The sequence below is a fragment of the Sus scrofa genome, chromosome 14 (genome assembly GCF_054392235.1).
Source record: "Sus scrofa isolate SSC_HxYL_T2T_F1_AM1 chromosome 14, Sscrofa_HxYL_maternal_Yorkshire_Landrace_v2.0, whole genome shotgun sequence".
Classification (NCBI taxonomy): Eukaryota; Metazoa; Chordata; class Mammalia; order Artiodactyla; family Suidae; genus Sus; species Sus scrofa.
This window is the reverse complement of record NC_139396.1, coordinates 137,252,478-137,268,000: the sequence shown is the minus strand read 5'-3', so window position 1 is coordinate 137,268,000 and position 15,523 is coordinate 137,252,478. Positions and strand designations below refer to the sequence as shown.

Here is a 15,523-nt window from a genome sequence, read left to right as displayed (position 1 = left end):
GTTTGGATGGGTGGAACTTGCTTTACACCAGGGAAGAATTCCTGGAAGCATAGTTTGAGACTGGCTTTGGGTAAACTGAACCCAATTCTCACTGCTCTGGAGTTACTCAATGTTAAAGGAAACCTTATTACAAAGTAATGGGAGTCCCTCTCCTAACTTAGGTCCCCCAGGTGTTTATTATATGGTTCTTGGGTGTATATGTGTCTGGGGAGGGCGCATCCTTAAAGGCAGGGGCCCCTGTAGTCCTGTTCTTTGATTTCTCTGGCTTCCTGGACTTGACAAGAGTCAGGTTCGGCACCTTATCGTCCTCAGGTCACTGTATTTGGCTGAGACTTGCAGGCACCCAGTTTTCACTGGGCCTTGGTTCATGCTGATCTGGCTGCAGCAGGGGCTTGGGTCCTGCAGGATGGCCAAGGGAGGGACCCTGTCTCCTAGACACCCATGGCTTTAGTCACCAACTTTGTCAGTCACTCCCCTTCAGTGTTCCAAAGGCTTAATTCTTACCCCTCTAAAACCTTTCACAGGCATTAGGCCATTTCACTCTTTTTTTTTTTTTTTTTTTTTTTTTTTGCTTTTTAGGATCACACCTACGGCATATGCAAGTTCTCAGGCTAGGAGTCAAATTGGAGCTACAGCTGCCAGCCTACACCACAGCAATGCCAGATCCAAGCCGCATTTGTAACCTATACCACAATTCATGACCACACCAGATCAAGGCCAGGGATTGAACCCGCATCCTCATGGATGCTAGTCGGGTTTGTTAACCACTGCGCCATGAGGGGAATTCCCATTTTGCTCTTAAAGCAACCCTGCAAAGAAGACAAGGAAGACATTTTTTTCCCCATTTCGCAGGAGAAGAGGCTCAGAGATTTGCTAAATGCCCCAGAATCAGTGAGCTAAGTAGCAGGCTAAGCACAAGAACCAAGATTTTTTAAAAAAATTCTTGCTCCAGTTCCTCTTGGTCCTATATGCCTCCCAAACTGTTGACCTTCTTCACTTGAGTTTCAGATATTGAGCATCTATTCGAATGGTTTTCCTTGGAAAGGCAGTCTGTTTCTCTGGAAAGATTTGTTTCAGCTGTGGTGCACTTGAGTGGAGACTAGTGGGTTTCTCTTTTCTTTTTTTCAAGACTAGCAGGTTTCTGCTAGAAGAGCCTAGGACATGAAACTAGTGTCTTGGAGACCAATGGGCCCAGAATGCTCGATTTTACACGATGTGAACGTTGAGGCCCAGAGAAGTCAAGCCACTTGCCCAAGGTCACACAGCCAGTTCTCAGCAAAACCAGTTGTGCAGATTCCCAGTCTCATGCACCTTGCTTTCCACCAAGACCCAGGACTCTGTTCTGTAGGGTCCTTGGTTCTGTCACTAGAGTGGCGGGAGACAGCAGGGAAGGCAGGAAGCAGTTGGTTTGTGTCACTCACAGCTGCTTGTGTGGCTGCGCCTGCCTCTCACTCCTTCACCCTGTCTCTCTATCTCGCTGTTTTCCCAGCCCTGAGCCAGCAGCCTTGTCTGCCTCCTGGCTGGGGCGGGAGGGAGGGTTGTGGGCCAGGGGCTTCTCCTCTGTTCATTGTAATGGGGCAGAGGAGGGTCCTTCCCGCCCTGGGCGAGGGCTTGCTCAGGTAGGCTGGAGAGAAGGTACTCCAAGGGGGGGGAGGGGGGAATTTGGGGTGGGAGCCGTGGAACTGGTTTAATTCTGTGGATCCGGGGGACTGGGAAATAAATCACGTTTTTAAAAGACTTTTCTTTTTAAAAGACAGGCTTATTTCTGGTCCACTTCCCATTTTCCTTTGGAAAGAGGGAAGGCCTGCTTATTGGGGGGAAGAGGTGGGCACAAGCTTGGGTGGTTCCATGCTTAGGAGTGGGGCTCAGTTTCCAAAGGCTGGGGGATCTTTTCCTGTCCACCATCCCTAGCCTGCCCAGATGCCCATACCTTAAAGGCCTGGAAGGACATCAGACACTTCAAGCTGATTGTTAAAAAAAAAAAAAAAAAAAAAAAAAATCAACCAATCAGCAAAGACCTTGTGAGCATTTAGTCCAAGTGGGCCAGCGGCCCCCTCTTCTCTCTCCTGGGGGTTTGGAGTAGCTCCCCTTCTCTGACAACCTCATCTCCTGGCCTAGGGGTTGGCAGCCATTGCCTAGAGGCCAAGTCCCAGCCCGCCATGTGGTTTTGTAAATAAAGTTTTATTGGCACACAGCTTGCTCATTCCTCTATGGGTTGTAACAGCAGAGGTGAATAGTCTCAGCAGAGACCATGCGGCCCACAAAGGCTAAATACTGACTCTCTGGCCCTTTACAGAAAGTCTGCTGACCCCCGTTCTAGCAGAACGTGCCTTCCTGGGTTCTCTGGGTCCAGGCGAAATAGTTGCCCTTGGGTTTCTGACAGACAAGAACACCTCCCAAAACATGTCCTTCCCAAGAACCCGAAGGAAAGCGTACAAAGGAAGGAAGCCAGCAGAGATGGAGAGAGGTGTGGGTAGCCTCTTAGCTGGCTCAGCCCAGGGCTGGGTGGGGCCAGATAGTGCTGGAATGGGCCTGGCACTAGGCCTGCCCAGGAGCGTTAAGATGGCCTTGCTGGGTGGCAGCCCACTTGGCCATGTCCGCGGCACAGCAGGAAGAAGTTGCAAAGTTGCAGCCCCAGCAAGATCTGGCACCAGACAACGAAGCCCCACATTTAAAAAAATTCTCTCTCTGTATGTATGTGTGTACATATATATGTGTGTGTGTGTGCGTATGTACACACAGACATACAGCAGAGGGGGGCACCCCATAGCACATGGAGTTCCAAGGCCAGGGATTGAATCTGGACTGGAGTTGTGGCCTACAGCTGCAGCAACACTGGATCTTTAACCCACTGTACCAGGTTGGGGACGGAATTCCTCATCCCTGCTGATACAGAGACACCGTCTATCCCATTGTGCCACAGCGAGAACTCCAAGCCCCACATTTTGAACTCAGACCCACTTGGCCACAGCAATTGAAAGCCTCAGAGTATGTCTGGCTTGTCTTGGCCCTCCCTCCCAGGGTGAGAAATCTGGGCCAGCATTGCTCCTGCTGTCCCCAGGGGCTTCTGACTGCTAGGCCTGGGAGAGGCTCTGGCTATAGGTTGCTTGCCTGTGGGTGTAGTTGCCCAGAGTCCCTCTACCCCCAGTTCCAGCTGACCCATTGTCTGTGGCAAGCATCCCTGGGTGCCAGCATTTTCTTGGTGCTTGTATTATCAAATTGCCATCTGGTTCTTGTCCTTGCAGCTTCAGGAGTCTGATTTTCCTGCTGCACCAGAGCTGATTGAACCAAACGCATGATATATGTCCAGGGAACAGGTTTAGAGACGTTAAATAACTTTATCAAAGGAGGAGACCCTGGGTTTGAATCCAGACTCCAGAAGCTTTGCCAAACCTCTCCACCAGAGCTCCGCTTTGTTGGTTTACAGTGAGCGCTGGCAGAGCCAGTCTTCCCAGTTTGACATGGGACTTCAGCCTGCAGTCAGAAGGTGCCTTGCTGAGCGAGGGAGAGTTAGGTGCTTTAAATGGTGAGCGGCATCAAATCAATACCTGAAGCCTGCAGCCCATATCCCCACAAGAGATGGATGGCATACTGGCTGTGTGACCTTGGGCCAAGTTACTTAACCTCTCTGGTTCATTTTCTTCATCTGCAAAATACAGGGAATACCTTATCATTATAGGTTTAATTGTGCAAAACAGATGCGTTACTAAATGCAATGCTCAGGGTACAGTAAATGCTGTAGAAACATTGCTGCTGTTAGGATTATCGTTACTATCTCTCCTGGCCAGCACTGGGTGGGCAGTCCAAGGGTTTATCTCTCAGACGTGCATCTCCACATTTCCTTCTCATTGTAGCCATGGTAACCAACACTGTTCTCTTTTGGAGGCAAAGAGCAGTTCAGCAGAAGCACCAGCTGGGCTGTCCCAGACCCGCTTCCATTTCTGCATCTGCTACTCTGGCCCTGAGGCCACTGCTGTAAAATGGGGTGAAAAATGACCCATCTCAAGGGGTCATCGGATATAAATGAGCCACTATACACTATAGGTAGACAGCCAGTGTTAGGTGTTCACCCCCTGATAGTCTAGCAATGTTCACACCATTAACGGGGCTAAGAGTGTTTTTGCCTCATTACAGTGTTACCGTGTCACATGTCACAATCCTAAGTTGTTTTAGGTGTTTTGACTTTGTTCCTCCCCCTCGCCAGAGGACAGCTTCTAACCCTCCTTCCACAGATGAGGACCCTGAGGCCCAGATCACACGTGACAGACGGAGCCTGGAAGAGAGTCCCCCTCTCTTCTGGTCACTAAAGGTCCCCATCCTTCCAGGCTGGAGTTGGGCTCTGAGACTCTCTAAAATGAGGCTTCCCTCCATTCTGCCAGGGCCTGTCTGTCTTCTGCAATGGTGAGGGGCGGGGGAAGGGCTGGACAAGATCTTGAGGCCCCGCGCCTGGAGACTGGGCCTGGCCTTGGGCTCTCTGACCCTGAGGTTTAAGTTCCAGGCCCAGCTGCTGAGCCTGCTGGCCTGGTGAGAATCATTGGAGCCAGCCACCCACATGGCTGGAGAGAGAGGTCCAGGCTGCCTTCTCCAGGGCAGCGATAACCCACGGGCCCTGTTCCAGGCGGGGACTGTGTAGGATTCTCTGTGCTCCAGAGGATTCCTGCGTTTTGCAGACACCTCATTATCCCCGTCCTGGCCGGCAGTGTCCCAGGGCCTCTGTAATCACTCAGGCCCACGCCCAGCAGCCTTCCCAGGGCCAGGAAATCACTCCCTCCCCTCCCCCGCCTTCCGCCGCTGCCGGCCCAACGCGGCGCCTGCAGCCACTCGCCGGTGGACCTCCTGCCTGCCTAACGGTTTTCTCTCCTCCTCTGATTTTCCTCTCTCCCGCTGCTGCGTGCTCTCGGGGGGACTCGGAAGTGTGGCTCTCCAGCTGGGCTGAGTCTCCCAAGAAGGACGTGACAGGTACAGCCTGGTGTGCACGTGCGTGCATGTGTGTGAAGCTGTGTCCCCAGCATGCATGTGTGGGAGCCGGTGCCCGCCGGCCACGGCCGCCTGCTTCCCTATGATGTCTCTTTGTTGGCATGTCGGGCGTCATCTCAGCCCTCTCTTGCCCTTCTGCTGGCGGTCCCCTCTGCCTTCCTTTCTACCCTTTTTAGGTCCAGGATCCAGCCTCAGAGCCCTTGGATGGGTGATGACCACATAGCACAGCGCGTAAGCAAATGTCCTCTGGATCCAGAAAGTGGGGGTTTAAATCCTGGCCCTGCCACGTCCTGGCCGCACTGCCTTGGCCGGATTACGCAGCCTCTGTAGCCTCCCTAAGTGGATGCAGTAGCGCCTCACCGGGAGCCTGGCTCACAGGGCTCAGCTTGCGCTGTGGCTACCGTCAGCTTCAACCCCTGTGAGATGAGCCAGCCAGGGATTGTTAATCTCCCCTCAGGCCTTAAACCTGAGGCAGAGAGCTGGTCTCCGACACCCCGAGTTCAAGCAGTGGCGTTGAGGGGTGCGGAGGAGTGTTGTTGCTGTGATGAAGTCATGGCCCCCGGAGCCCCAGGGATCCAGAGCTTGGAGCTGCCCCTGTTCTCAGGGGCCCTTCTGGACCTTGGGCCGCCTGGCCCTCAGGGACTTGGACTGGGCTTGTGCCATGTGTCTGGGCAGAGTTGGGCCAGGAGTCAGAGGCTTGCCTCTAGCCTTCGTCTTACTGGACAATGGCAGAAAAGCCTGGCGAGCAGTGTTCTCAGCTGTTAGGTGGAGATGGTGTCAGAGAAAGGGGTGGGATTTCCAGAAGGCTGTTCTAGAAGCCCCCTCACTTCTAAGACTGACCCTTCTCTCCCAGCCCAAACCTGACCGCAGAGGTGAGGCTCAGGGTTGGGGGACAAAGCAGAGGGGTCAGAGGTCAGGGAGGGAGCACTGGGCCAGCCCCTCCACACACGGCTGTAGACAGAGTAGGGGAGGTGAACATCCTGAGGATGCGGGCGCAGGGGTGCATGTGCAGAGAAGGGAGCCGGCAGAGGACCCCTTGCCTTTCCCAAGCCCCTTGCAGTCATCCTTCTGGTGTTGCCTGTGACGAGGGCCTCGGCCTGAGCTAATCACTGGGCTCCTGTCCCTTTTTCCCCTCTGCACAAGCCAGTGAGCCAAAGCCCGCTTGGCCCACAACAATACATTTTATTCACCACACGTATAGCCTGGCTGCCCGAGGGCCTATGGAGAGGCCGGCAGGCTGAGGCCGGCCTGGGAAGAATCCGTTGTGAGGGACTGAAGGGACCTTGGTGGGACGCCCAAGATCTGGGAGGTCATGGAGAGCGTGGGGAGCCTGGGGTGGGGGCCACGTAGAGCTCTGCTTCTCAGAATGAGCCCAGCTATTTGGAGACAGAGGCTGAGGGGAGGCAGTGTGGGCTGGGGGAAACCAGCCAGACTGGGGGTCCAGGGCTGCAGTCTTGGGCGGGTTGCCAGGTCTCTCTGGGCCTTGGTTTCCCTGTCCGGGTGGAATGTTGGCGAGTTGAGTGAGACAGGAAGCTCCAAGGTAAGGGGCCTGGCGTGGGGGATCCTTGTAGATAAGGGGCCTGGGGCTGCTTCAGCTGGCATCCACCCAGAAGTGGGCCCAGGGGTTCTGACATGGCTCTCCAGGCGCCTGTGGTCCTTGTCCTGACCTGCCTGCTGGTTTTGAGGCTTCAGAGGCACCTAAACCCTTCCTTCCCTCCCCAAATCTCCCGTTTCCTGTTTGCTTTATAAACACTGTCTACAGTTTACACAGGGCATTAACCCTGTCACCTCATCCTATGCTCGGAACAACCTCACCAAGTCGGTACTGTTATTGTTACTGTTTACGGCTGAGGAAGCTAAAGTTCAGAGAGGTTAAGTGTCCTCTGCAGGGTCACAGAGCTCGTGAGGGCAAAGCAGGACTGGATGTTAGACTCTACTGCGATGCTTATGCTTTTGCATCATGACTCTCAGGCAATTATTGCATCCAGTGCCATGACCTAAGACACCAGTGCCCGTCTTACCCTCCTCAGGGGCAACTTGTCTAAAGCACCTGGTCTGCTTGGGGAGCAGTACCCCACAAGAAAACACAGTGCAGGACAGGAGCAAGCACTATGGCCGAGCATCGGGTGGCTACTGGGGGGGCAGAGATGGTTGGCTAGAGGTGGGGCTGACAGAAGGGAAGCCATGCCAAGCAGGGGGAAGAGCGAAAGCACAGGCTTGGACAAAAGAACAGTGTGCCTGGCACATACTAGGTGCTCGATACATGTGTGCCAAATAAATGAATGTCGCCTGGATCTGGGGGTGTGTCAGGAAAGACTGAGCTTGCATTTGGCCTTTCTTCGATAGGCAGCAGGGACCCACTGAAGGTGTTGGAGCAGTGGACAGTCTTGGCTAAAGGCTCATTTAGAAGTTGAAGTTGGGAGTTCCTACTGTGGCTCAGCAGCAACAAATCCAACCAGTATCCATAGGATGTAGGGTTGATCCCTGGCCCTGCTCAGTGTGGTTAAGGATCTGGTATTGCCATGTGCTGTGGTGAAGCTTGCAGACTTGGCTCGGATCTGGCGTTGCTGTGGCTATGGTGTAGGCCAGCAGCTGCAACTCCCATTCGACCCCTAGCCTGGGAATTTCCATATGCTGTGGGTGCGGCTCTAAAAAGACCAAAAAAAAAAAAAAAAAAAAAAATAGAAGTTGAAGTTGGCAGCTAGATCAGGCATCAGGCAGGAGCCAGGGGTCCATCCAGATGGTGGTCAGAGGGCTGCAGGTGTGAGGCAAGGGTGTGGCAGGGCTCTGGGGACCTGCCAGTGCCCCAGCAGATCCAGCCAGGGGCTGTCTGAAAAAGGCACAAAGGCCCACCCCTGGATGTGACCCTTAGCAAATCCCTTTCCAACCTGGGAGGGGCTATCCTCCCAAAGGGGTCTTCCCCTTCTCCAGGCCGCTGCCAAGCCCTTCCTATCTGAAGACAGGACGCTCCCTCCACTGCATCTCCCCCTCCCTTGCGCCGGCTCCCTCAGCCCCCAATTTTCCAGGCCTTGGCTGGGAGGGGATCCAGAGCAGCCTCTGTGGGATGACATCACCCCCCAGCCCTGCTGCCGAGCGGTTTCTCATCTGGATACCTGCTCCCAGCTCACGCCCGCCTGGGCAGCCCTGGGCAGGCAACACCCTAAGAGGCCGATGCCAGAGTGAGTGAGCAGGGAGCCTGTGCATGCTGGGGGAGGGGAGAGCAGCCTGTGTGCCACTGCCTATCTTTGGTGCTCTGGAATGAGAACATTTTCTTAACTTCTACCTGTGTCCTCAAGCATCAGTCTTAAGAAAGCTTGGGCCAGTTTTCCAAAGGGTGGGGCAGGGGGGCCCACAGTGTGTGGATTTTTCCCCTTTGAAATCTTGCCTCATATTTCCTTGGCTTGCATTAAAATGAGCCGCTGTCTCTCCATTCCTCAGCACCCAGTTTGTCCTCTCTAGCAGCTTTTGGCACCCCCTCCTCCCTGCCTCTGTCTCCCCATCCCCCGTTTCTGCCTTCCAGAGTTGAGTTGTCTAGTTTTCCTGAATTTCAGAGGTGGGGTCCCGCCTGTATTGGCTCAAAGCAAGCCATTAAATCACTTCATTCTGTAATCTGCCCATTCATTCATTCGTTTCGCAAACAGTTTACACAATGCCTGCCCCAGTGGGCACCGTAGTCTGGTCAGTCGGTAGATGCCACGGGAGTCCATGAGAATCTTGCCCTCCAGTCTTTATTAAGCACCGACTCTTTGCTAGCTGTGTGTGGGGTGGGACAAGGCAGGGACTTAGTCTGCCTGTGCGTGAAATGGGGCTCTACCCAGGGCCCAGGTGTAGGGTTGTTCTGAGCCTAAGCTGAGATGTGGTTGGCGCTGCCGCCCTGGGGGAGCATCATCTGGCCTTGCTTAGGATTTGAAAGCTCTCTAAAGCTGGACAACTCCTGTCTTTTGTTGGTAGCCTGAGTTTTCCTTTCCTACACACTGGAAAGGGAGCCCCTGTGTCCCACAGGGCAGGGGCTGGCCCTTTTTATACTGGGTGCACCTGAGAAGTAGCCTTGGCCGCAGAAGCACTGCCATACCCCCGCTTGACCACCACCCCCCAGGCCTCAGGACGCAGTGGGAGGTGGTCCCTGACAGCTCCGTACCCAGCGCTGCCTCTCTTCAGCTGGCAGGGGCAGGCCCGGATGCTGGCCACATCTGAGTGCAGAGCCAGGCCGGCCCTGCTGCCCAGCTGTTGGTTGCATTTCAGCCTGAAATACAATCCTAGCTTTGGAGGGGCTGCCTGGGGCCGTGCGTATGTGTATCCATGTGGCAGAATCCCTCCTGGGTCTCCAGAGGGCAGAGCTGGGGCTGCAGGGTCCACACGTCCTGGGAGAAAACTGCCAGGAGCTTCCATGGGTTTTTTCCCCCTCTGTTGCCCCTACCCTAGGTTGGATGAAGCCTCAACCACAGAAAGTTCCAAAGATCTAGGCACTGCTTCTCAGCCTGGCTAATGCGAATCACAGGAGAAGAGGGGTGTCTAAAAAATGCCAGTGAAAGCTGCCTCTCTGGGGGTACAGCTCAGGCACCAGTGGTCTTTAAAAGCCACCCAGGCCGTCTTGTGGGACCAAGTTGAGGATCATTGTGCTGGGAGAATGGGATGTCTGGAAACAGAGATCAGAGGCAGTTCTGTAATGGAAAGAGAGATGAGCTTGAACCTCAAACACTGTGAATTTGCTTCTCGCCAAAGCAGCTGTGTGAGCTGGGGCAAGCCTCTTGTCCTCTCTGGGCCTCTGGTGTCTTTTGGGAAGTGGAAAAGTAAGAAGATTGTTGTGAGGATAAAATGGGATGGTGTACATGCCTGGCGTAGAACGTTTGCCAAGTTAGACTCAGGCATGTAGGGAATGTAGCTGCAGGCTGGAGCACTCAGGGGGCCGTGTGGCGCCTGGGACCCTCCCAGCCGTTTCTGTAGCCAGGCAGGCAGTGTGAAGCCCCTAGCCTTTCAGGAGGTAGGTAGATGTGTACGGTGGTGCCACATAGGTTTAGATGTGTACTAGGAATGCCCTTTGCAAGGGAGCCTGGGGCGGGGGTGGGGGTGGTGTCTGGGAAGGCTTCCTGTAGGAGGTGACTGGTGGGTCCCTGGTTCATGGATCCTTTCAGCTCCTAACAGGTCATGTGTTGTCTTAGGTGCTTTGTCTCCACTGCACCCTAGTGGTGGTAATAGGCTCAGAGAAGTTTAAGACTGGGTGCCCATCTCTAGTGCCACACAGTCAGCAAACCAAGGTGGGCACCCAGTCTGTCCATCTTCCAGCCCGGTGTTTGCTAATGGAATGTTGCCCTGGTCCAGTGGCTGAAGAGGACAGAGAAGTTGCTTGCTCCTGGGAACCTCTGGCTTCCTCCTGCTCAGCCCCACCTTTTGACCCCTCAAACTGCCAGGAGAGAGCGGCTGGAGACTTTCTGGAGCCTGACCACAAGCCCTAGCAGAGCTTAGAGGCAGAGGGAGGCTGAGTCGGTCTCCATGTGGCCGGAGCTGGCAGCCAGGCTGGATGATGCCCCATCGGGAAGTAGGGCTGGGCTGCTGACCTGAGGCTGGTCCCCAGGCACCAGGCCCTTGTGCTTGGTGGCAGCGCCTTGGTCAGCCCAAGGGGTAGGAGCAGAGCCGAACTTGAGGAAGAGTTGGCGGGGGGTGGGCTGGGCTCTCCGGCGCTGGCGCTGGGACTTTCTTCTTGGGTTTCAAGTAAACAGTCTCGGCCCTCCTCCCCTCCCCTGCCTCCACCCCCGGCTCCTCATTCGATGGGTCTCATGTGTTTCTATTTAAGGGCTGCGAGTAAACCCCAGTGATTGGCGGCCTCAAACCCTCTTGACTTCTCGCCTGGGCCCGGCCTGAGCCGTCCTCTCCCGCTCTCTCCCTCTCCCTCCCGAGGGGAGGACTGCTGACTCTTTCTCCGGGTTTACAGGGGTTGGGGGAGAGGCCCGGGTCCCCCTCCTCCCCGCCTGGCCTGTCCTCTCTCCTCTGCTCTGGCCTCAGCCCCCATGGGCCCGCCTGCCCGCCTGCCCTCGGCCCTCCCCTCGCACCCCTGCGGCCGAGGGGTCCAGAGAGCCCACGTCTGGCCCAGGCCTCTCCTCCGACTCCCTCTCCCTAGTGCCGGGCTGTGACTAACTCACCACGGCCGCAGGCTCTTTCCTCTGAGCTCCTTAGGCTTCTGTCTCATCTCTGCCTCTCTCCCTCCCTCCCCACCCCCTCCACTGTCCCCTGGCTCTCCATGTCCCCCGGTCCCCGCGGCACAGCGGGCCGGTGTGGGGCCCTGCTATATGGCCTGTCCTTGGGGCCCGGCGAGCTGCGAGCCCTGGCTGCGGGCGGCCCCTCCGAGTGGCGCTGGCGACCGAGCAGCCTCCCCCGAGGCCGATGGACAGGGGGCGCCCTGGCCGTGGGGCCATGGCCGGCCGCTGGCTCACCGCGTGCTTTCTGCCCTCGCCAGGTGCCGACACCAACGCCGAGCCCATGATCCTGGAACAGTACGTGGTGGTGTCCAACTATAAGAAGCAGGAGAATTCGGAGCTGAGCCTCCAGGCCGGGGAGGTGGTGGATGTCATCGAGAAGAACGAGAGCGGTGAGTGCTCGGCGGGCGGCCGGCCACTCGGGGTTTCAGCCGGACTGGTTTTTGTTCCTTCCTCCTCCCCCACCTCTGCAGCTATACGTTATTTCCATCTGGCGGGGAGAGGGCCGAGGAGGCTGAAGTTTCCCCTGTTGGTTTGGGCTGCAGGCCAGAAGTTTGCCTGGTGGTGGAAGAATGTCTCCACCGCTCAGGGTAATTAACCAGCTTGTGTTAATGCAAGACCAGGGTGGCAGCGTGGGCACAACTGTCCAGCCCACGTTCGGGGTCCCTGTGCCCTCTGAGCCCCAGAGGAAAGTAGCTCCCAGTTCAGGGGCACCTACAGCAGCTTCCCCCTTGGGGCCATATTCCGAGTCGGGGACGAGGCAGGGGTGGGAGGACCCAGCTGGCTGGTGTGGAAGGCAGGCCATGACGTCACTGTGGGGTCCAGGGTCCTCGGGCGGGTTGTTTGAGGAAAGGCCAGGCCTGTGGAGCTTGGCTGGTGTCTGGGCGGTGAGCTGACTGCCTCCTGCTGAGCTGAAGGCCGCCAGAACCTGGGAACAGGGCCCAGACGGGGGGATGAAGTCAGGTTCTGGGGCCAGGAGGGTCCTGCAGCAGCCACTCTGTCATTGGTAACCGAAGCTTTGTCTTGTCTGGAACCGGGCGGATGGCTGTCCAGGGGGCCGTGGGTTCCTGGGTTCTCACTGAATGGGCCCCGTTGCTTCTGGGCCCTTGGCGGCAGCACTCTCCCAGGTGGAGAGATGAGGGCCTGAGTCCATCAGTCTGAGGAACAGGTCTGTGCGACCCCTGCAGGGCCAGGGCTAACTTGGACGTCCATCCATCAGTTTGCTCATGGCCCGTGGGGGCTTGAGTTGATTCCTGGAGTGTCCTGCTTTGGTTTCGGTTTGCTGTGGGGCAGGCCCCCTGTGCATAGGAGCCTTTCTGGGCTGTGTTTGGAGGACACTCCCAAGGAGGAGGGGCCTCTTCTCCTTTTCCTGCCCCCATTCTGCTCCCTTCCAACATACTCAGCTCTGAAAGGAAGGCAGGCCAGAGGATGTCTGTGTGTGTTCTATAGACAGAATCATTGAGGCACGGAAAGATGGAGGGAACGTGAGTCACCTGAAAAACAGAACAGGACGGGAATGTTCCCGGGCCCCTGATTCCTGTGCCTGTGGGCAGCAGGTAGCTTGGAGATGCCAAGGAAATCCCAGCAGGCCTGGGGTGTTGGGGTGGTGGCTGAGCTCAGGCTCCTGCTGGAGGAGACTCAGGAACTGTGCTTTCTGAGGACAGGGCTGGGATGCCAACAGAGGCCTGACTCATGGCCCTCCTGGGTCCGGAGTCCTCACAGCTTGTTCCCCTCACAGGGTTCAGATGCTGCCCTTGTGCCTAGAATCATCACCACATGGCTGGCATCTGCTGTCCCTACCCAGCAGAGCCATATCCCTAGCACAATGCCTGGACCCCTCACCCCAGGTGCCCGCACAGGTCTCCTTCCTGCACGGCTTGGCCTTCAGCCTCTGTCATGGTTCCAGCCCCACCTCCCCACCTCTAGAGAAGCTGCACCATCAGAGGGGCCTGGCTCTAGAAACCCTGGGCACCTCAAGAGCCAAAGGAGGTGCTCACTAATGGTGGGGTTGGAGACACCCATTGAAGAGAGAGATGTTTGTTTTGGGACTCGGCGCCCGAGGAAGGTGTGCCTGCTTTCCATAGAGGATTAGGGCTGCTCAGAAGTCGAGTTCTGGCTTAGGGACCCTCCTGCCTTGTGTCACCAGCGCAGCTACATATCCTGGATGTACCAGCCACTGGCCTGGATGACAACACACAGGAGACCCGACAGGAAGTCACCTGTTCTCAGACTCCGTCCCATCCCACACTCCGCACCCTGAGGACACTTGGAGTCCTGCCTAGGAGTGGAGGAAGGAGAGCCTTGACAAAGCGGGGGTTCTGTGGCTGGCCTGGAAAGGTGTAAGGCAATCCCTCCCCTGAGGAGTCCCCTGTGGCTACTGGGGGAGGGGGCTCAGGTACCCTGATGCCCCAGAGCAGCCCAGCCTGGCACACCGACCCTCTGAGGGAGTGGCTGTTTCTGAAAGCAGGATTCTGCCTGCTGCCTACCCACTGGGTGGCTTCAAGTCACTTGATCCCTCTGGACCTCAGCTATCTCTCCTGTAAAGTGGAGACAGTGTAGTGGCTGCTTGGGAACAGGACCTGGAGCAGGTGATCCCACCCCCCACCCCCAAGCCCTCTCCCTGATCTGAACTCTCTGGCTGTGAGACTCCATGGGCCCTGGGGGTTGGGTAGACAGAGCCTTTCCACTTTTCTGGGGGTTTGTATCTTTGCCCTTGGTGGACACAGCTGCTCAGCAGCAGGCGGTATGCACAGGGGACCCCAGTGTGCTGTGTCCACCACCCAAACCCAGACTGTCTCCTGCCATCAGAAACCTCCAGATGCCTTCTGGAGTGTGCAACCAGCTTAACCAGAGAAACTAAGTGGGTGGAGGGAAGAAAAGAAGAGGGCCAATTGCAGATCCTTGGGAGGGTGGTTTCCCAGTTCAAGGAAGCAGGCTTCTGACGGTGGGGGAGGGGAGGTGTGTTGTGCATCCTACAAACTGGCTTTGGAAGGAGTGGTGAGTGAAGCTTTTGAACTCTGGAACAAAGACCTAATTGTGATGCCTTTGACCTTGGGACATGGTGGGCGTGTTGAGGCATTTCCACTCAGATTGTTGGGGCAGCAGCCCCAGTTAGCACCACCCTGCTTCCTGGGGTCTTGCCTTGCCCACTGGGAGCCAGTACTCTGCCTGTGTCCCCTTCTCACTCAGCTTAAAGTCCCTCGAGTAGAGTGTCCATAGAGGGACCAGCCACCTCTGGCTCTGCTTGCTCACCAGAGCCCTCTGGCAGAGATCACAGCCAGCAAGGGATTTGGAAGTGTGGTTGTGCCAGCACTCTGTAATCTCTTTAGTCTAGGGAGAGATGTGTCTGGAAGGCAGTCCACTCAGTAACACCAGGTCCAGGCCATGCCCCTTCATATGCATCATTTTACTGGAATCATGGATCGACCCCACACAGTGGAAGGTCCTTTAACCATTTTGTGGCTGAAGTAGCAGGCTAAGAGGTTAAGCCAGTTCCCTAGCTAGAGTGCCAACAGCTAAGAGCTCTCTGTTCTACAGAGGAAGTATTGCCATGGGTAGATGAGAATGGACTGATCCTTGGAGGGATGTTACTGAGCTGGTGATGCTGGGATTCGGGGACAGACATGGGCTACTTGAGATGACCTCAGGGTTCCCTGGAACATTGTTGCAGGATGGCTGTGCCCCTCCCTCCAGCATGCTGCTTGTAGATAGTGGGAATTCTTGTTACTTTGAACTTGGAAATAAGCCACAACTAAGAGAGTCTGAGGAGGGCAATGCACATCCATCACCAAGGACAAACTATTCCAAGGGACGTAAGTGGGCAGGAGTCAAAGACACCACGGTGATAGGACTTGAGTGGCTCCAGGGAGAGTGTTCTTGATCAAACAGTATGGCTGGGGCCCAGCCAGAAAAGGTCTCTCTCTCCAGTGATCAACAGGGACAAATCTAGCAGAAAGACTCAATGGCTTTGTTAGCATTGCCAAATACTGTTGCCTTTGAAAACCCCTCCACCCTTGATATAAACAGCAATGCCTGAGATGCCACCTTTGTAGGACATTCTTAAGCCTCAAAGACCACATTGGCTTTACCTTCCAGCAGGCAAAATCTGTCTAACTTCTGGCAGAGCAGTGATGGCAAAGTCCCAGATGCTCTGATTTCTGTGTTGAGCAAAGCTGCCTCCAACTTTCCAGGATGGTTTCCTTCTCTCAGGACAAGGGGGGCCAGGAGAGGGTGTGGGAATATGAGTCAGAAGATGCTCATTCTTTTCCTCCCCCAGCTTTCCTTCTCTGAGTCTTTGTTTCTTTCCTGGCACTAGTGTGATAACACCTGGGAATTCTTATACTTCCTTGGAGCTA

At 55.7% G+C, this 15,523-nt stretch overlaps 1 protein-coding gene across 12 annotated transcripts in view; it reads left to right on the top strand.

The window, feature by feature from the left end:
- Positions 1-15,523, top strand: part of SH3PXD2A (SH3 and PX domains 2A) — a 261,628-nt gene that overhangs the window by 190,266 nt on the left and 55,839 nt on the right. For 7 of the 12 annotated variants that reach the window (XM_084995268.1, XM_021072763.2, XM_084995271.1 and 4 more), the window contains one exon: positions 11,429-11,560. In XM_084995268.1, the coding sequence (XP_084851394.1) occupies positions 11,429-11,560 (132 nt within the window). Of the gene's footprint in view, positions 1-4,914; positions 4,960-11,428; positions 11,561-15,523 lie in introns of all 12 variants that reach the window. The other 5 variants (XM_021072764.2, XM_021072762.2, XM_084995270.1 and 2 more) reach the window with 1 other exon arrangement.